Consider the following 21374-nt stretch of genomic DNA (forward strand, 5'->3'; position numbering starts at 1 on the left):
CCAAAGGGCTCTTATTTATAGACATTATATTTTGTGAAAGAAGAAAAAGGAGGGGGATTAACCTTTCAGTCTTATGTTTCAGCTGGAAATGAGCTTTTATAGCCAAGTTATAAAGCTTTAAAATATGTATCTGTATTGAAGATGATAACATTATTAAGAATTGTAGCAGAAATATATCAACTGTATGTTAAGTAGATGTACTGACATAATTTACTAGATCTTCAATATTAAAATCAGGCTTACAATACTGTTTTATGTAATGACTAAATCAAATATTTAAGTACCTCTTTTCTTTAAACATATTTAATGTGTTATTCACAGTTGCTTCTAGCAAACTTTTTGACTTCGTGTTTCCTTTTCTGGTTAATTTCATGTGGTTTAGTAATGTTTTTAATGGCCTTTAGAAGGTCTCTTGGAGTTCTTTAGATAACAAACAAGAAACAATCCCTATGAAAACAGGAGAGACTTATATTTCCATTTCTCAGACCTTAACAGCAGGAAGCTTATGAGTCTAACAGCGAGCCAGGGTCAGGTTTGCAATATTGTCTTGTCCTCAGCATTCATATTTTTCAGGAAGACAGCAATTAATCGTGCTCCTGTGAAAATAGTTTATTGTAGTTTGTTTGCTGTAGCCTGCACTATCTAAAGAACATGAATACAGATAGAGAAATCTAAAATGCATTGAATGCAATTAAACTCAGCAACATTATCTTGAATTCAGAGTGCTGTATTATGTATAATGGTACAGCAGTTTATTGTACAGCATGACTATACAGATGTTAAAATGTATGTTTTCTTCACATCACTTTCTTATACTTAAAAAAAGAAGTATATCTTTTCAATAAATCTGCTAACACTATAGGGCAGCTGTTAAATAAACAGAGCTATAGAGGGTTGCTTGAACAGCCCTGGAAGGCAGAACTGATGATCTGGGGATCTGGGAAGAGTTTATTTCAGCTAACATACAGTACATTCCTCTTTATATTAAAATGCAATAAAGTATGTTAAATGCTATTATTCTGAGTCTAAAGGAAGATTAGATTATTTTATCACCTCTTGCTAAGTAAGGCCACTTTCAGTAACACTAGATTAATAAACCTCAATTACAAAATACCTTTACTCTTCCTAAATAGCAAGATAAGTTTGTTTAATTTGGGCAAATTTTCTATAAATTGCATGTCTTCTATGTTTCATGAAATGCATGCTACAAGAAACTGATTATATTTGACCCTTACTCATGACACATTATATAGAGCACTGCTTAGATAAAACAGTATTTTTATTTCCTTCTTTAAGTATCTCTCTATTGAATATTAACATTTCCTTTTATTCCAGCTCCATTTGTAATCTAATAATGGCTAATTGTTATGTGCTAAACAATAGTTGCTCTTTTGTGCTTTATTAATAGAGGACCATATTAAAGTAGCATTATCTTAATCAAATCTATAGGCATTTATTTCTCGAAATAAGTTATTTTCTTTGTTTTTGTTTGTTGGGTTTTTTGTTTTGTTTTTTAAATTACTTCTTGGGAAAATAAGGCTTTTGCCATGTACAGTACTAGTTTGCATGTATTCATTTAAATACTAAAATCTGCAGTACTGCTCGATCCATATCTGACTGCTAGGTTTCAATTGACAGCTGAGAATTTGTGACTGGACCATGAATCAAAACGGCAGGCATTTATACCCCAGTGCCAGTGAGGATACATTGGGAATTACTTGGCAAAGGTAACATTTTAATTATTTCCACCCCTACACCACCTCTAAAAAGTTGTATTGATCTACAGTGTCTGTTTTAGTAGGTCTCCAGAGGAAAATGTGACAGCATTTGATCAAAACACGCATGTAACATTTCTCCCATACACATTCGGGTTATTTTTAGTGTAAGATGAATTTAGAAACTAAATTAATTAAGCACCTGGAATGACAATGCTGTGCTGTCAAATGCAAAGGATTTGTAAGTTTAAGGCAATACATGATGTTAGGCTTTAAAAATGTCATTTTCAGAATTAAAGGTCGTATTTTGGGGGGTTTAGTGGTTAATATGAAGAAAATGGTACTACTAGAGATATAGATGGGTATAATAATAACTGACTGAGGTGGTGGTTGTTTTCAGATAACGAATAAACATACTATTCAAAGAAACTTTTCTTACTAGTCAGCTGGTATATGTTAGGTCACTAGCATTTACATGAAGGTAAGATATAAACCATCCTATTTATCCATGGAAGAACAGAATAATTAGGAATTACCCAAGTTTATTTTTTTATGAAAAAAAGCAAACACAATAAAAACTGTTAAGCTTTTATGTGGTTAGCTTTTACATCTCTCAGTGATGAATTTTTGTAACAGCAGAGGTGTGTGTGTCTAAATAGGTGTGTAAAAATTTGGCATAATTGTAATACAACAGTTTGTCACCTCTTTCAGGTTCAGGATTATCTGCAACACTCAGCAATTAATGGGGGTTGTACACTTAAAGCCTGTGGGTTGGGAGCCTGCCAGATGCTACTGACTCTTGAAAAAATTTTAAATACCTGTTAGACATTTGTGTGCTCATGAGAGTGTACATACTTCTGAATAGCTTGTGTAAGTATGAGTGTGTACATATATTCTGTACAAAATGCCTTTTGAAGAACTGCGTTTTATGATGGATTGATGGAAGACTTGGGACTTCTGAATATCAGCTTGGAAGGATAATTATGGAATTTGAAAATCGGTGGTCTTTAGAAATCTCAAGTTTAAATATCTTGAATAGTTCTACTTTACTTTTCCTTTCTGCAAATTTTCTGAAATAATATTTAAAATCTGGAGGACTTGTGGTAGAAAAGTAAGGTGTTGTCATTCCTTTCCTTATAGATTAAATGGTGCAATGGAAAATTAGCTAATGGATTCACCTCATCTCCTCAAGGGCTGTGATTCACATTATAAATCCCCATCAAGCAGTAATTGCCACAGTTTTCAATGTACTGCCAAGAGTGAATCCAAACTGAGCTAGATTAGCACGCAGGGGGTGATTTATTCTCCCAGTACAAAGAGTGTTGCCTTTTCAGGGCATTGACATGCATTAGGAAATTATATTGCAACTGCCAATCTAGGCATATCTTTGAAAGCTTTTAATCAGTCATCACTCAATCCCCCTTTAAAGCAATGACATTTTATTCTGGCTGATGCACTGTCCACATGTATGCTGAATTCGGTTTTTAAGTACACAGCACACAAGACTGCTTTTTAAGTCACTCCCACAGTGCTGCCTGCCACTTTGACCCTAACACTTCGAGCCTACCAGTGTACAAAATCATAGAATCATAGAATTGTTTGTGTCGGAAGGGACCTTGAGGATCATCTAGTTCCAAATCCCCTTCATAGGCAGTGACACATCCCACTACAACAGATTGCTCCAAGCCCCATCCAGCCCGACCTTGAATATTTCCAGAGATGAGGTATCCACAACTTCCCTGGGCAACCTGTGCCACTCATCCACCACCCTCACATTAAATATTTTCTTCCTTGTAGTCTAAATCTCCCCTCTTCCAGTTTGAAGCCAATCCCCCTCATCCTATCGCTACACACCCTTGCAAAAAGTTCCTCTCCAGGTTTCCTGTAGACCCTTTTCAGGAACTGGAAGGACACTAAAAGGTTTCCCCAGGGCCCTGTTTTCTGCAGACTGAACCACTTCAACTCTCTCATCCTGTCCTCAAAGGAGAGATGCTCCAGCCCTCTGAGCATCCTCATGGCCCTCTGCTGGACTCAAACCAAAGTGTTGTCAGATGCACTTGGGCAAAATTCTGCCATGGCATCTCTTTCAAAGCAGGCACAAGCCATGTTTACTTGGCCTTGAATTAAGCCTTGGAGGACAAAGAAACACTTCTCCCTGCGTAGATTACTTTTGGAATTTGGTTTTTAGAGTACAGAATTCTTAAATCCAATGTAGGTGAGGATCTAAGAGAAGTAATTCCTGTGCAGGCTAAGAGGAAGTGAATCCTTTTAACACTGAAATTTGTGCTAAAAAAAGAACTTATTGCAAAAGGAATTGCTGTACATTGGCAAAGAGAAATGTACTCCAGTCCAGACAGTCAAATTTTCCCCTGCAAAATGACCTAATAAATGTGTGATTGGTGTGATTTCCTCAAGTCTGAAGTTCTCATTTTGATGATATAGTATCTGATCTTTTAAAGCAGGCTTTTGTGGTTATTTTAAATACACTGATTTTTCAGAAATATCTTTGACCTCAGAATGGCAAGAAAGTTGGCAGTCAATCAGTGTTAGCTGTCCTGTCTTTACAGAAATAGGGTAGCAGAGATGACCAATCCGAAAGTTTCCTTATGGACATTGTAGGTAAATCACATCCTGGGGACTTGCAGAGAATGAATAATGATAAAACCTCTTGTTATTTCTGTGTTCTTTCTCTTATTAATAGATGGCTGTCATACCTGATGGAAGATATGACACATAAATTTCAAAATATGTTTTCTGAGTTTATATTTGCTCGTTAATTTATATATATGTTGGCATTTAAAGTCCAAGGCAGAACTTTACAGAAATGGTCCAATTTTAATTCAAAAACTTTTTTTGAAAATTGGCAATTCAAGCAACATTTAAGTACATTTACAGAATTAAGTTCTCAAATGCTTCTAAGATAATTTAGGTAATTTTTTTCTTTTTTTTTTTTTTTTTTTTTTGCTGTACATACAAAGAAGATACTCAGAATTATTAAAAAAAACCAATTTTTTTCATAACCACAGTTCTTTGGTAATGACTGCTTTCCTAGAGACAGAAGGTGAGAGGAACCCATGAAACTATGCAAAGCTCAATTAGGAAAATACAGTCTCAGTCATTACATGAGAGCTAGAGCACATGCAATGAGAGCAAGAAAAAAAGTGTTTGTGTATACATCTGATAACATGGGCTTGAGCCTCAATCTTAGCCACTCATTTGGCCATCAGTACAAACTCCACTAGGACCACTCAAAAAAAGCCATCATGATGGGCATGTTGAATATTGTCTACAGACTGTAAGCAAATTTTAATTGCTGAAGCTCACATTTTAAGCCAGTTACTGTCAAATGTATTTTTATTCCCAAATATTGTTATTTACATTATTTTTAAAAACAATCTTCCAATATTAGTGTTCCAGGGTAACTATTACTTTAACATTATGTTTACACTACTCAGGCAAATGCACTAGGTTAGCATTTTCTCCTCGTGGTTTGTTACCTTGACACACAATGATACAGTACAGCAGCTGGTTTGTTCCTGGAGATGTTGAGGGGAGATTTGTTCTCAGAGTGCTGAATTTCTGTCTCAACTCTAGCTGTAGGGGTGTTCAGATTTTCCAAGAATAACTGTTTTCCCCCAGCACCAAGCTGGGCTTATGATAACAGTGCTGATAAAGCAATCAAGAGGGATAATCTCTGATTTGTGAAAGAAGTAGGAGGGAAACAGAATAGGTGTAGATTGCTTTTGTAGCACAGCACCTTGTGTGTGTTTGGTTTAGAGAAAACACTTAGCTTAAGTAACATCAGCATTTCTGTGACAAGAACGTTTTGGCAAATGCAGACACCTGTTAGAGCACCCTCTGCCCCCTGCTGCCTCAGACCCCTTGGGCAATGTTTTGAAGTAGAAGTATCAATTCATTATAATTTAAGAACAAAACCACTGAAGTATCCTGATTGTAAAAGTATTCGTTGAAAGAAAATCTAATTATTTCTAGTCCTTATCAATTTCAGTTGCTAACTCTTAAGAGTTTTGTCCAACTCTGTAAAGCAAGAAGATGTGCAGACCATTATGTTTCCTCTTCATCTAGGCAAACATCTTCAGAACACTTCCTAAAGAAATTAATTGTATTCAAACCAGGCTTGCATGCTGCCATCCCACAGGAAATGGGTCAGCAATCCATTAAGATGCCATTAGATAATCTAATTTGGAGCTTAATCTCTAAATTAACCATGCTCCATACTTGAAGCTTACTTGAGAGAAAGAAAAAAAGTTTATGTTTGAATCGATAGGGGAGCCGAAGCGTGAAGAAGGCTGTTTGTTTTTTCTGTAGCTGTGGTCACGTCTCAAGCCGTCTGGTAACCAGGAGAAACCAGACATGATGTAATTCCAGATTGAACTTGAACTTCAGGGACTTAGAATGGGGGAACAATGGACCATAGGAATCAATAACGTCCATTTTCCACATGATTATGTTTGGAGCTTTAAGTTAACCTTTATGGGAGAAGCGGCAAGAACTGCAGTGTGACTGAAATGATTGAGATGATCCAGAAACAAGATGTTAAAGTAAAGAAAACAACTTCAGTAATATTTTCTGAGCAGTGCTGTGGATTCCAGCAGGATTAGGAAAGTTCCCACTCTGCAGCGAGCTGGTTGCCTGTTCTGAGCACTCTTTGTTCACTTAGGTAGGACAAACTTAATCTTATGTTTCCTGTCAGATGATTTTTGGCAGCACTGCTAGAGAAGGAGGAGCATATTACAGAGAAATCCCAAGTGTAAACTGTATCTTTAACCCCTTGGTTACTCCGGTTCCCTACTTTTTAATCATCTTACTGACAGTTGTTTCTTTTGAATTATGCAATTAAGCTGTTGGTTTTTGGGGTTTCCTTTTGGTGCAGTTAGGATTATCTGCATTATTATTTACTCATGCTTTTACTTTACAGTAAAAGTTGTTTCCAGTTAAGACTGGAAATGGTAATTGGGGACAAAAGCAGTATAGATGAAGAAAGTAAAGAGTAATCTTTTCCACAGGTGACCCTGTGGTCTCTGGTAGCCCTAGCCCATGCCCTCCATGGTTTGGCTATATGGGAGGCAGCTCTCCACCTGTTTATATCCTCATCTGTGCTAGTGCATATTTGCAGACCTCCTTTAGCCCTGTCCCTGCACGAAACCCTCATGCATGCACAGAGCATAGAGCATACCATGGACATGCATAATTTCTCTGAGCCCTTCCTCTGCTGTGGATTTTCTGTGTTAGTGATGCACTCTGTGGCATCTTCCTTTACATACCTTTTTTTTTGGTTACAACTATCACAAAAAAGGGCTCTGCAGGGAATTAAAGGATCCTTACAGCAGAATTCCCTTTTCCCTTGTTTGAGCATAAATCAGTGTGTCTTAACCTGCTGCACTTGCTATATGTGTGATGTGCACCCACTAAATCGTAGAAGTTGTCCTAAATTAAACCAAAATGTACTTAATAGATCTCTTGAAATAATGGCCACCTTGGACGTGAAATTTGGCAGCTGTGTAGCTACAGATGCCACCTCAGAATTGTAACATAAGTACCACATTAAGTAGATGCCAGAGGGACGGCTTTCTGCTGGCAGAAACACCAGTGGGAATTTAGCCAGGGCACTGAGGCTGGCACAGTTGTGTTTCCAAAGTTCATGATTTTTACGATTTGAAGTGGTGAAGTTTCTTACACTTGTGTGGCAGAGCACTTGCTTAGTACAAGATAGATGAATCTTGCTTGGTGACTCGTTAGTGTCACTTCTATTGACATCAAAGGCATTTCTACCTTTTATGTCCAAAGGCTTGACCTAGCATGATTTGATCTACTTTGTCTAAGCTAGCATGTTCGTGCATGGGGTGGTAAAGCTGCAAGAAGAAATACTGGTTTGGGTGTAGTTTCTGAATGGTGGGATGCTCTTACAGACTTCTGAAACTGTATTAGAGAGAAAGTAGTAACTGATGGAAAGTAAGAATCTTAAAATACTTCAGTTTAAGTTGGGTCTGATTTAATTCAGTTTAGATTGCATTTAGGTAATTGTTTAATGTTATTATGATCTTTATGTTATTATAACCTCCAAAGTGGACTGTATATATGTATAAAGTGAGTACTGTTTGTGGTCCATTCCAGTAATATTTTAATCAGAGGTTCTTAAAACAGCAATTACTATCTTTAAGAGGAAACCGCAGCAGAAATCTTGATTAAATTAACATGTGAAAGCTGTAATGGAAACTGTAATGGAGCACATTAACCCTGTGAGATGCTTGCAGAATTTTCCTTTGCTATTCTATTACATTTGAACAGATAAGTACATTATACTTGCCATGGATAGAGAGGGAACTGATGACTTCATAACACACTTCGTAGTCTACTTAGGGTAAGATATAATTGTTTCTGGTAGTGAAATTATTTACAGGCATAAGGCTTCAGGAAGGTGGTTATCCAAGCCATGCATGCTGTCACAAAGACTACAGGTCTGAGTCTCACAATGGTGCTTCTCATGTTGTTTGCTTCAAAACTTAACCTGAAACACGTTTTTCTGGGTCTCAGTTCATATTCCAAGGGTCGGGCATTTATGTTATAACATCTGATAGTGCAGGGCTCACTGATTTCCTCAGGAGCAGCGAGCTGGAGAGTAGGGTAGAGCTGCTTAATTCCACTCATACATAAAAAGCTGAAGGAGGTCATGCCCATAATGGGCAAAGGGACATCTTATTAACTTCTGCAAGTAGAACCCTCTTGCATGCACCTCCTGGGCAATGGAAAGATTTTTGGCTTTCACCATGTTAAGGTGCTTAGTGAACAGAGACAGAACATTGCCCCGCTTTTGTGAAACTGACATCTGGAAGTTTACCTGGGACTTATGCAAGCTGCTGTGCTAAAGGGAAAGGTATTTTCCCCTTTCCCTTTTCTCTGCTGTTGCCACCCATGTGGGCTCCCAGGCAGAGTTTGCCTTGCAGTCAGCAGTAGCTGGCACTTCTGTTGGCACATTCTGCAGAGACATCATAGATGGTTTCCATGGTAGAAGTTGAACTCCACAGTTGTCACAGAAGTCTGTTCAGGACAGGCTTGAGAAATCTGACAGGGGAATTCACTCTTCTGGGCTGTAGATATAGCTTGGCAGCATGTAGGAGCACCGGGTAGCTGAAAGTTCCATTAAATTTACCATAAGGGTAATGGAGTCTTAGGGTATGTTGGATAGACAGCCATATAGAAGGAGCTTAGCAGAGCTTGAGTTACTTTTTTTTTTTTTTTTTTTTTTTTTATTCCTTATACAAAAGTTGTTCTTAGAGCTTTGTGCTGTCATTAGTGCTAGTATCACTACTAATATGATTTCATTCCTCTTTTGTCTGTGGAAAACACTTGGTGTGGTAGTATCAGGGTGCCCTGACACAGAGTTAAATCAAGCTGCAATATGATAATGTTAATTTCTGAAATGCAACTGGATCTTTGTCAAGCCTTGAAGGTCATGACTTAGGAAGTGCTAGCAAACACAGAAGATGGCCTGTTCTTCCCAGCTGCCAGTAGGGTCAGCCCCTGTCTAGCCCGTGCATCTGGATCAGGGACTTCAGCCCATCTTTAGAGGTGCCAGGGTAGTGGCTTTTCCAGCCACGTGGGTGGTCCACTGATGGAACCATCTTTGCAGGGCTGCAGAAACTCCCGTGGGATCCACTCAGTGTTAGTGTGAGAGATTTGTTACTCATGGAGTATTCATAAGTAACATTGACAAATTGGTTGCAGTCTGAGTCTTTGTCATGGTGGTAATATAACATCGTAGGTTAGAAAAGTTTAAACAAACACCTATATTAAATTTGTAGGTCATATGTCTGCAACAGGCCTGCTGTAATCATTAGAAGGTTGTCAACTTTAAAACAGAGGAAAAAGCCATATATATATGTATCTTAACTTCTGAGGTGCACTGTAAATCTTCAGAAAGATAACCTGGAAGCTGTGTATTTAGCCTTTGCAACAGTAATTGTTTAAATACTGTGTTGAGTCACAGTAAATTTATATTCTTTCAGATAGCATTCTATTTTTTATGAAGTCTCTAAACCTTGTAAATCCCATGTAACAGGACAGCAAAGAATTGTGCACTGTAAAATATATGTTCAGACAGATCCTAAGCAAACAAACCTGCTTTTTGTTTGTTTGTTTATTTTTATTTTTTATTACTAGTTCCTATTTGTAAAAATCCCTGTGCTTGGAAACAATTTGTGTTGTGTCTGTTATTTCAGCATTTAGTTCCTAGAATCATTAAAAACTAAAGAGAACAAAAAAAGCATTTTAAAACAAATTGTGCAGGAAGATGCAAAGTAAGTTGAAAAAAATTAAGCCTCTTAAATGAGGTTCTGGTAATGATTGATTTTTTATTTTTTTTTGTGAACATAAACTTCTCATCAAATCATACTTGACACTTCCTCAGATTTTCAGTTGACCTTCAAGAATATACTGAACTGGAAAAAAAAAAATATCCTCCAACTGAATAATATTTGTACCCCAGGCATTTAAAATACATTAAAGTATTAATAATTCTTACATTTTCTTGAAGATAAAATTTAGTGTTTGTCCCTTCAGAGTTTGTCTATCACTGACACAAGCAATTTTATTCACTTTTTTGTCTGTTTAAACCGATCACTAGAAATTAATTGTTAGGAATCAAGATAGCAAATTAACAGGTGTATAGTGGTAAAGTGTATTACACAGGAGTAAACAACAGAAAACGCCTGTGTTATTTTTAACGTAAAAGACCTGAGAAACACGCCCCCTGTTTTTCAAAAAATAGGTTGACCTCTTTCTTTAGTATTTCCAAATGAAATGTAGTTACTTCATACACTTTTCAAATAGATTGAAAGAGTCTGTTTTCCTCTTTACACCCATGCTGCAGAAATAGTGTCTGCTCACCCAGGGAGAGAGAAGTGCAGAGGCATGACCAAAGGCAAAGAAGGATGAAAACTTCCAGCATCTGTCCTCCATGAAACATATGCCGGAGGTTTTTGTCTGCAGATGTGTTGCCATGAAGCCTAGCAGCCTAATCCCAATTTGTATTCTCAAGTAAACTGTTGTGTCTGTGGAAACACCTAGTGTGGATGGAGAAAAGCTGTATACATCCAACTGTGTTTGCATGCTGTGTGTCCACTCATGGTATTAGTTGTTTGGGAGTGATTGCAGACATAATAACGCTGTTTTTCTTCTGAATAAATTTGACAAGACTTACTCTGAAAGTCCATTAAGAAAAGGCTGCTTAGGGTCTGCTCTAGGTACTTAACAGGGACAGCTGAGGTCTCTCTTTGAGTATCCACTTCGGAAATGCTGTTGGGTGAGGTACCTTATGCTAGTTGGTAAACATGTGAATGCCATTGGGACTTAAGCTCCTGAGTGACAAAGTGCTTTGAAATGATGACTTAAGTTCTGAAGTTATTGAACTGCCTTTGAAAATACTTTCTTCCTCAGACATTAGTCAAAACTTGAGGTACTTGCTGCTACCGTTGAATCACAGATACATCTTGGCTGCAAGTGTTTAGATCATTCTGTTATTCTGTATCCCTTAAGCACTGATACCTCTTGGGTATTTTTTAGTATTAAAGGTCCTCTGCCCCATGGGGCCCACTCACCTCCTGGGACTGAGACAAGGTAATGTGGCAGGTTCTAAGAGGCACATGAAGGTTAACCACCGATCCTTAACATTGTGTTCTGGAAAAGAGCAACCCTGCATAATGTAGTGCATTTCAGCACTTCTTAAATAACATCTGCACTGTCACTTGTATGGTAAAGATACGTCTGCTCTGTATGTTTGCGTCTGAAATTTTTTTGAGCTTTCATAAACAAACAAGCCTCTTAGTGTAAGAGAGCAGTAATACTACATACAACAAAGATGAATGCAATTATTTTTCTTTCAAATAAATCATACTTCCACAGAGAAAACTCTGAAGTAGAATCTCCAGTAATACTGGCAAATTTGGTCTCTTATTATGTCTTCAGTGCCATTAATACTGAAAGCCCTGATTGGAATTTGTTGTGTTTTAATTTTGCAACATGTCTAACTTATGTTTTCTGTTTCTTTTTTCTCTTTTTTTTTTTTTTTTTTTTTTTTTTTTTTTTTTTTTTTCCCCTCTCTCTCCTTATCCCTTTCCCCTTTTCAACAGTCCTGGTACCTGGGCTAGCTTGGTTCCTTTTCAAGTATCGAATAGGACACCGATCCTGCCGACAAATGTCCCAAATTATGGTTTGAACATAATTGGAGAGCCTTTCCTTCAAGCAGAAACAAGCAACTGAGGGAAAAAAATACTAAAAAAATAAATGCAAAATTAAAAAAAGAAAAATAAAGGAATCCAGGACGACAAAAGAAACTGAAGAAAGAAGAAAAAATAAGACCAGCAATTGCAGCTCTTACAATCACTAATTTCCTTATGATTGAAACTGAGATGACATAAAAAGGGTCAATGATATTTCACTGATGGGTAGACTGCAGCCCCTGCTAAGTAGCCTTTGTTATATGAAGTCTGCTGGGAAATAGATGTTCTGTCTCTGACAATATATTTTAACTGACTTTCTAGATGCCTTAATATTTGCATGATAAGCTAGTTATATTGGTTTAGTATTCTTGTTGTTTACGCATGGGATCACTATTCCTGGTTATCTCACAGAACAAAGGCTAGGCAGCAGCAGCAGAGCTGCAGGAGGACAAGGGCCACAAACCACCATTTTCTCAACACTCTGATTTCTAAATGTTTTAAAAATAAGCTCTGTAGCCTTTAGTTATCAGTATGGATTTATTAAACTTTGGCCCTTAATTCAGCCTTTTCTAGCGCGTTATGCAGTTTGAAGTTTTCAATCAGAATGAACACACAGGCTCTATGGAAGAAATGCCTCTATATAGGTAGAAGTGTTATCACCTTATGCAACAGTAAAAAAGAAAAGGAAAAAGTGAACATTTCCCCCACTAAAGAAACACTTACAGAGGCAAGTGCAATTTAAAAATAATATCTAAGGGGTCATCACTATAAGTCCTTCAGCCCTTGGACTCTAAATTGAGGGGATTAAAAATAGAAATTAAAATGACTTTGAACAAACTTCTTTTTCCCCTCGGTTTTTGAGGGCATTAAAAGGCATTAAACCAAGACAAATCATGTCCTTGAGAAAAAGAAATCAATGGAAACACAGCACTTATGTTGGTTTAGCTGCTGCCTCCACAGAGGGGTAGGATTTATTTATTTAAAGTTACTGGTTGCATCAAGAACCCATAGGGTTTACATGTTTCTGTAAAATCTGCATCATAGAGACAAAGAGATAGGCAAATCCATGTCACAAGGGCAAAGCTTACCGTTTACAAACTGGTAATACCAGGATGGGGATATGTTATATTTAATTAATGCACTCTTAATGTAAGTGTAATTACAGGGTGCTGAAAACTTGCATGGTGCTTTCAGAAGTTAGCCTTGTTCAACACTTTTCACATATTGACAGAAATATAACGTGCATGGGCAGACATTTGCCTCTATGTCTCTTTAAAAAATATAATTAAAATACTCTTTCCAGTAATCCTAATTTGCACGAAGATATAATGTCCACATTACGTGCCTTGCCTTGAAATCTAAAAAATGGAAAAAAACAAAAAAAGAAAAAAACACAAAAAAATTGACATCACTACACTTGTTTTGCTGCATTTATTATAATTTTAAACCTTTACCATTTTTATGACAAAATATTTTGTACTCCAGATGGGAAATAGTGACATCACGGATTTTTTAGACAGTTATACCTTTATCTCACATTTATAAAGCATATCATGGCTGTGTATAGTTGCCGCTTAAAAATTGTAATCGACCAGCAATATTTTCAGTATTTTGGTGTTTTTTCTATTAACCTTTCATGTTTTTCATCTTCCAATTAATATTGGGGGGAGGGGATACAAATTTATACGAATTATGCAATACCAAGTTTTGCCTATGTAGGTAGTGCTTTTAGCTGTATTGGTTATTATAGGTAAGAACACAGACATAAAAGGAAAAAAAAAAAAAAAAAAAAAAAAAAAAAAAAAAAAAAAAAGAAGAAAAAAAAATTTATGTATGCTTTTTTTTGTTTGTTTTAATTGACCAAAGTGGGTACTGCTATTTTTGCAGTGTGATGAGGTCCTTTTCTGTACTGAGAGGTGGATAGGGGATTTTTTTTTATACATACATATATATATATTCTGGGGTGGGTGGGGAGGATTTTTAACACTTTACAGTGTAGCTGTGAAGCAGTGCACCCTTAGCCAGGCAAGGGCTGCAAAGCGACTGTTCTGCCTACTGTGACAAACTTCCAAATCGGTTCCCTCTTTTTAACTTCCCACCTGGGGTGCAAGCTGAAATCATTTCTGGATTTAAAAAATAAATAATGAATTCTGTTGGAGGCAGACTTGACTTGAGGATATTTTATTTTTTTGCAAGTTTGATTTTTTTTTTTTTTTTTTTTCTTTTTTTTTCTTTTTTTTCTTGAGAAAGAGAGAGAGAGAAGGAGGTCAGGACCTACAGTGGGATGAAATCTTTTCCATTCTGGCAAAGGTACTGCATCTTGAAGTGTTCATATTAGAAAATGTTTTTAGCTCAGAATGACAAAGACATTTGCTTTGTCTAGGAAATGCATGTAGAAGGCCTGAATCTTTGCTGGCAGAATTCCACCTCAACCCTGGAGTTGCTCCTGCAGAGAATTTCCCTCCCTTAGTCTGCTCGACTGGAAAATGTTACTTTTTTTTTCTTTCTTCTTCTTTTTTTTTTTTTTTTTTTTTTTTTTTTTTTTTTTTTTTTTTTTTTTTCTATATCAAAACATTTTTCCCCAATTTTGTTAATTCAGAGCATCTGAATAACAGTCTTTGCCTGCTGTGTCAGAAGTTTGCGCTGTCTTCTCATGAAGCAGGTCAGATGGAGAGCTCTCGGTTGTAATAGGGAATGAGTGCACAGTATTAGACTATGATGTATATATAAGTGGATTTCCAGTGAAGCCACATTTTGTAGGCCAGTAGTGTGCCTGTTGCTGGAGACCTCTTACACACCAGGTATAGCTCAACACAGAGTGAATTTTTCTTGCAAGCACATCCTTTTCTTAGGGTGCAAGCACAGGAGAGCACACACATGTAGAAATGGGATAGCTCAGTGGGAAAGCTTATCCCCTTGCAGTACCTGTGTCTGCTTTTTGCAGGTCTTGCAGCCATGGAGGTGCTGCTCCAAATGATGGGCAGTGGCACAGCAAATTCAGCCACTTGTGTCTGTGGTCAGCTTATGGTGACTAGCAAGCTGTGGTGGTGGAACAACCACACATCTTCAGCAGGAGAGGAGTGTGTAAGCAGGCCCCGAATGGCTACAAAGTTGGCAGCTGTAGAAGAGCAAGATTTATCTATAGCTAAACTGAAAAAAAGAGAACCTGACTTAAAAAGATAAGACAACAAAGGAAGAGGAAAATCAACTTCATGTTGCTTTTTTTCTGAGCCCCATAATAAATGAATTCATTTACTAGACACATGGGTACTGAGATTACCAAATCTACTAGAATGACCCAGAGTACACCTCAGTCTCTGGCCTCATAAAGTAGGTGCTGTTCTTCCCACGTGCTACTGATACTGAACAGCTTGGGAGCAGAGGGGCTATGGTGGAGAGATGTCCTTGATTATAGTTGTTAGCAAAGTGTTCCCCTTAAGCTCTTGATAGCACACCAGGACACAGCTGAAACAAGTTCAGACTTCAAAGTGGAATAATTATGATTGCCCTTTGTAGGAAGATGGATGCCCTTAACAGAGCTTGTTTGTTATCTCTGGCCTCCTGTGTGAAAAAAAATGAGCTTACAGATGCAGTATTTTAAAAAGCAAACTCCTTCGATCCATGTGAATGAACTGGGTTATTAAGTGACTGTGGGTTTTTTCCCACCTGCTTCTCGCTCTCAAATAGAAAAGCCTGTTTGGAAGAAAATGAACTTCTCATTTATTGAAGGTGGGATGTTTTTCCTTTTTTTTTTTCCTTTTTTTTCCCCCCTTTGTTTTGATTTTTGGGTTGGTTTTTTTTTTTTTTTTTTTTTTTTATTTTTTGTTGTTATTTTTTGTTATTTTTTGTATGTTTGTTTTGTTTTTTTAGCACATAGCAGTCAAGAGATGAAGACAGGTTTGTAGGACTGAGAACTCAAATCCAGTCTCTGGCCTCCTCCTTCACCAGGAAGTGTATTCTGACTAAATCGAGCCACCCCGTTCTATGTGCACTGTTCTGCCTTTATTAAGTTGCTTTGCAGCCCTGGCCTCATGGCTGTGCCACTGAAGTGTGTTTCCCCTGGAGTGACATGAACATTTGAGGCTTGACTATGGAAAAAAAAAAAAAAAAAGGCAGTGAAGGAGACTGTACATAAAGACATGGCAAAAATATTAATTATAGCAATATAGTTGTGGGGTGATGTTCAGGTGGGCAGCTCCATTGAAAATATGTGAATGGATTTGTGAAGCTGCAAGTAGCGAGAAGAAAGGAGGATTTTCTGGATGAACCGCCTACCTTATAGACAGTAATTTGTACACTGTATAGTTTTGTTAAGAATTTTTTTTTTAATTAAAATACCCTTGTTTGTAAAGCTAACTTTTAAAAAATTATAATGGAAATACATGCCATTTCCATTTTTAAAGTAAACAAGAATATTCCTTGTTTGGAAACTGGACTTGGGTTAAAACTCTCCAGTTTCTTAATTTATGTATTAAAAAAAAAATCTGTCCATGTGAGGAGTTATTTCGCAGATTCCTGTGCTTGAAAAGCATAGGTTACTAATCCTTTAAAAATGTAAATGGAGAAAAGTTATATTTTATGAAGGTTATTTTGTTGTATTTAGTATTGGAAAAGTTGGTTTTCAGAGCATTTCAAAATGTTGGAAGCACCACTGTCTTTTTATTAGTATATATGGCCTTTAGAAAAAGTTTTTGTGATTGTTACATGATGGTATTTAAGATTAGGTTCACAGAGCAATTCAGGATAGGCAGAGAACTAAAACAGTACTTACGTCTCACATAGCCGTGTCCTCAGGGAGGAGAATTTTGGATTTGCAACTTGTAGCTTCATAAGGACTTAATGAAAGAGATTGCACAAGGACATACTCAGCTGTGACACCAGAGTGTGTTCTGTACCTAGATCTAAATTATATTTACTGTGTGAGATTATGAAGGCTGCAGAAAGTTATCCCATATTTAGTGTACAGTATTCACTTTTAATGAAACAACTCTAATGTTGCTGGCAGTAAGGCCCCAAGCATGACATCCAATATCGTTTACGTGATCCTGTCAAGGTCTTTTGTTAACATTAACCAGCTGCATGCTCCTGGACTTTTTTTTTTTATTGGGTTTCTATAGAAAACTTAAAGAAAAAAAAACCCAAACCAAACCAAGAAGAGTAAAATCACATGCAGGCTAATCAAGTTAAACAGGAAAAGCTCAAAGGTGAATGTTCTACTCCATGCTGAAGGAGCTGAAAACTGCCTCCTTCTTATTTGCACTTTCTGCTAGTTCCCCAGTTTTTTCTAATTCCTCAAAATTGTGTGGGTGTGGTGGAGCACTGCAGTTGGAGGATAACACGGACCACTGATTTTGCCCTTTAACCCTGCACAATGACCTTTGCATCAGCCAAACTTATTGCCATGACAACTCTTTGTACTGTTTCCATGCCACAGCTCTGTTGGTCACATTGTTAATAGTAAAGGGGACAAGTTGGAGACGGTCAATTTTTACATTTTTTGTTGCAATTTTTTCTTCAATGGTTGTAAGTAGTTTTTTGGTTTTTTTGTGGTTTTTTTGTTTAATGATGAAAGGGTTCACTAGTTATTACTCTTTAGAAATATCTGTGTGTTGCAATTCAAATGTATGTTGACTTTGTGAAAGGGGCTTCAGTGCCACTAGCATCATAATATACTAGAATAAGCCTTTGAAACTTTTATTGCATGATACAGTAACAGTAAAACAAAAGGTGGCCTATATAAATGGAGAGCAGTGTAAGCTAGTGACACTAAAGCCAGTCTTTGTATTACTGTATTTTTGACAGAATGGTTTTGAAAACTGTGCTACAGGGACTGATGTGGCAAATGTATCTCTATATGCAGAAGGAAGTTTTAAAGAAGTATGGCTTATTATGCATTCTTCATTGAGGGCATTGAAGTTGCATGGACTGATAAAAGTTGATGCAAAATGAGAAAGAAACAAAAACCAGCAAAATGTTTACCAAAAAACTCAAACAAATGAGCAGTGCCTGTTCAATTTCACAGTCTCTGTTGAGTTCAGTTGTAAATATGTTTCAGATAACATTTTCTTCAAAAAAAAAAACCTTAAAAAAAAATCTCTACAACATTGTAGAATGTGAGGGGTTCCTCAATCCCAGGCATAGGCTTCTCAAGAGCTGCATTATATTATGCCTTCATCAAGCTGTTAATTTGTGCTTATATCATATAGAACTTTAGTAAGCTGGGAAGAGGCACCCCATCTCAATGATATTTCTCTGAGAACAACTTTTGTAGGGCTGTGTGTTTCTTTAGATACATTTAGTACAACTGTAGGTGACAAGTAGTCAGTTATTGCTTGCTAGCTACACACCAGGGTTGATCCATTTTAAAACTTTTGGCATTTTTCCCCATACTGTAGGCCATAAATCCTGAAGGTTACATTTTAATTAAAAAGGAGGTGCGTGCACAGTCTTTGTGTAATGAACCTTCACTAGTAGGGTGCATTACAGTACAGCTACTTAATTTTGGAACTAGGGCCCTCTGGCATTAGACCTGTTTTTATCCCGAGTGTTAACAAAGGTTTTTATTGTGCCTGGTTGGAGGATAATAATGTTCTTTTTGGTACTTTTTTTTTTTGTAGGTTACAAATGAACTCAACTGCCACAAGTTTTAAACTGGTGTAAATCAAGCTTGACTTAATGTGATTGTTACTGTTATATCCAGCCTATACTGCTAGCAGCTGCTCATACTGCAGTCAATTACTGGAAGCGGATATATTTCCTATGCAAAAACTGTTTAAACAATAAAAATGAGCTATGCTACAGACTCTGGTCTTACGTTTTCTTTTCTATCTCTGTGCTGTAGTTAGTCGTAGCTTAGAAATTAACCTTAAACCTTGTATCCTAATTGTGTAGCACAACTCACGGAGCTCTGTGTATACTTAGTTTAGATTTAACGTATTTGTTTGCATATATTTTGGCTTACTGATTGCACTGAAAAAGAAGAGGAAAAAAAAGGAGGTATAATCAGCTCCACGGAAAAGTTTATATTTAGTTTTCATCATCATGTTTTATCAGTCCAAGTAATTGTGCAGGTGACCTGAACTGCTTCTCCTCTGATGTAAGACTGAGCACGATAATGGAAGATCTCTGTTTTCTTTCAGTGTTACTGACTTGTGACAGGAAGCCAATCTTTGATTTCTTAAGAGCCTTCATGATAACATTTTCATTAAATAATGACAGCAAGATCCAGTCTTCCTCAAATTCTTCCTAGCTTTAGAAAGCTTTGTTTTAGTTCAGGGTCTTTGAACTGTACCGAAGAAGACATTTTGCAGAAAAATTCTTTTATATATATGGAATATTTTGTTCACCTCATGTTCCAGGAAATACATCATTTTCTTCTTATACATTTAGGAATCTCTAAACCAGTAGCAACAAGCATAAATATGGTCAAGAGCTGACTGATCAAATTACAATGTGCTTATATAAAAATACCCAAATTTTGTCCCACAGTGAAGCTAAGCAACTCTCCATCCACTTAGTTAAAAAGATTCTGCATGTTATAGAGCATAAGATTTGTCCAGTTTCAATGATTCATGTGAAAAATATGAAATGGTTTGTTATTTTTCTTACTGGCTTGTTTACACAAAGACCATTTGCTTATGAGGTTGACTGATTTTTCTGTGAAGGGCCTCTTGTTTTATGTGTGTCTCTCTAAAAAAAAATGGCAGGCACTGAGAAGCTAAGAAATTCTGCACATTTGTCCTGCTTCTGTTTCCTTGAATGATGTCTATTGGACATGATTTGAAAACTGTATTAAGGACTCCAGGTTCAAAACGCCAGAAAACCTTTCTGCATAAGCCAGCGATGCTTAAATTGAGTCCACCTTCCCTTAGTGATAAGGAAGTTCCCTACTTTTCTAGCCACTCTGGAGCCCACTGCAAAGCAGCCCACTGCTGTGTAAGACACACCAGAATTCCACAGTAGGCTTCCTACATGACTGTTCCTCCAGTCCTTGCATGCCAGCTGCAGTGGCACCGGTGCCAATGGTTCAGGACAAAGAATGGCAGCTGCTCACACAGCCAGCACCAGATCTAGGGCTCCAAAATCATACTCAAGCTATGCAATGCAGTGCCAAAGAACAGCAAGATAAAAGCAGCAGAAAGGACACAATGAAGAGACCTTGACTTGAAACTCCAGGATGAGGGCATGCTGAGAAGGGAGAAGCTTCTGGTTGAGGCTTCCTGCTTTCCAATTTGCTAGGTTTTTGAGAAAACAGACTTAACAATTCATGAACTGGTGCTCAATGCCTCTTTTTAAACTCCAGTGTTATTTTTGTGTGTGTCCTGGGTTATCCCCAGCCAGCAGCTAAGCCCCATGCAGCTGCTTGATGACTCCCCTGACAGTGGGATGGGGGAAAGAGTTGGAAGGGTGGAAGTGAGAAGACTCCTGTGTTGAGATAAAGACAGTTTTACAGGTAAAACAAAAGATGCATGTGCAAGTAAAGCAACACAAGGAATTTGTACTTGTGAGCCTGAGCCCATGGGCATCCCTTTTCTTGTGCATGAAGGCACTGAGTGCTAGGGGACCCTTGTGAGTGTTTTTGCTGCCAGAATCTGAGTCATGTCCATGAGGGTCTGTGAACAGAAAAAGGTTATTGACTGCTCACGACTGAACCAAATTTTGGTTGTATTTTGCTAGAGGTAAAAAAGGCTCATCACTTCTATCCAGGTAACTCTCATGGCCTTTGTCACATTTCCACTTACAAGAGCAGCAGCTTTAGATCTTTTTCAAAAGGCAACTATAATACTATCTTATATATAGGGTATAAATGTTATCTCCAGGATTGGCAGAACAATGTCTACAAAGACTTGACAATGGGGAGCAATCTAAGGCAAACTGTTGGCATTGTTGGTTGAAATTTGACAGATGCATGCAGGATCTAACAAAGGAAACATGTTAGAAGAGCTATCCTGCTTCTGCCTGACAAATACATCTTCAGAGCATCCACTAATTGTTTCTTCAAGGTCCTTATTGTTATGAAATCAGCCTCTATTACTGAAGTTGTACTAGCCTCTATTACTGAAGGTACTCACAAACATCGATAGACTGAGCTTCTGAGAGCTTCAAAGATCTTACCAAAGCTGTGCAAGGATTCAAGTGTTTCCTGAACTCAACTTGCCTTTTAAGGCATCAACCATTACTCACTATTCTGGTCCACTTTTCTTACTCTGTACAGAGTATTGGCATATTCCCCAGATAAAGAACGGAGTGGACAAAGTTAGATGGTGTTACTAGGAAAATAAGCTTCAGGAAATATAGAAAGTGGTGATAACACCACCAGTCCTTCAACTCCAGCTTGACTTGCAGGTAGCCTCTCGCATGCTGTTATGTGGTGCCTAAACAGAACCCACTACTTAAAAAATAGAAATCTACCTCTCTAGGA

General features: G+C 37.4%; 1 protein-coding gene across 12 annotated transcripts in view; it reads left to right on the plus strand.

Moving 5' to 3' along the window:
- NFIB (nuclear factor I B) overlaps positions 1-18753 on the plus strand; it is a 167595-nt gene extending 148842 nt beyond the window's left edge. For 6 of the 12 annotated variants that reach the window (XM_071731288.1, XM_071731290.1, XM_071731298.1 and 3 more), the window contains 3 exons: positions 1639-1727; positions 11864-15682; positions 18571-18753. In XM_071731288.1, coding sequence (XP_071587389.1) covers positions 1639-1727; positions 11864-11993 — 219 coding nt within the window. In that variant the 3' untranslated portion in view covers positions 11994-15682; positions 18571-18753. The remainder of the gene's footprint in view (positions 1-1638; positions 1728-11863; positions 15683-18570) is intronic. The other 6 variants (XM_071731295.1, XM_071731296.1, XM_071731297.1 and 3 more) reach the window with 2 other exon arrangements.
- The last annotated feature ends 2621 nt before the right edge of the window (positions 18754-21374 follow it).

The sequence above is a fragment of the Heliangelus exortis genome, chromosome Z, assembly GCF_036169615.1.
Source record: "Heliangelus exortis chromosome Z, bHelExo1.hap1, whole genome shotgun sequence".
NCBI lineage: Eukaryota > Metazoa > Chordata > Aves > Apodiformes > Trochilidae > Heliangelus > Heliangelus exortis.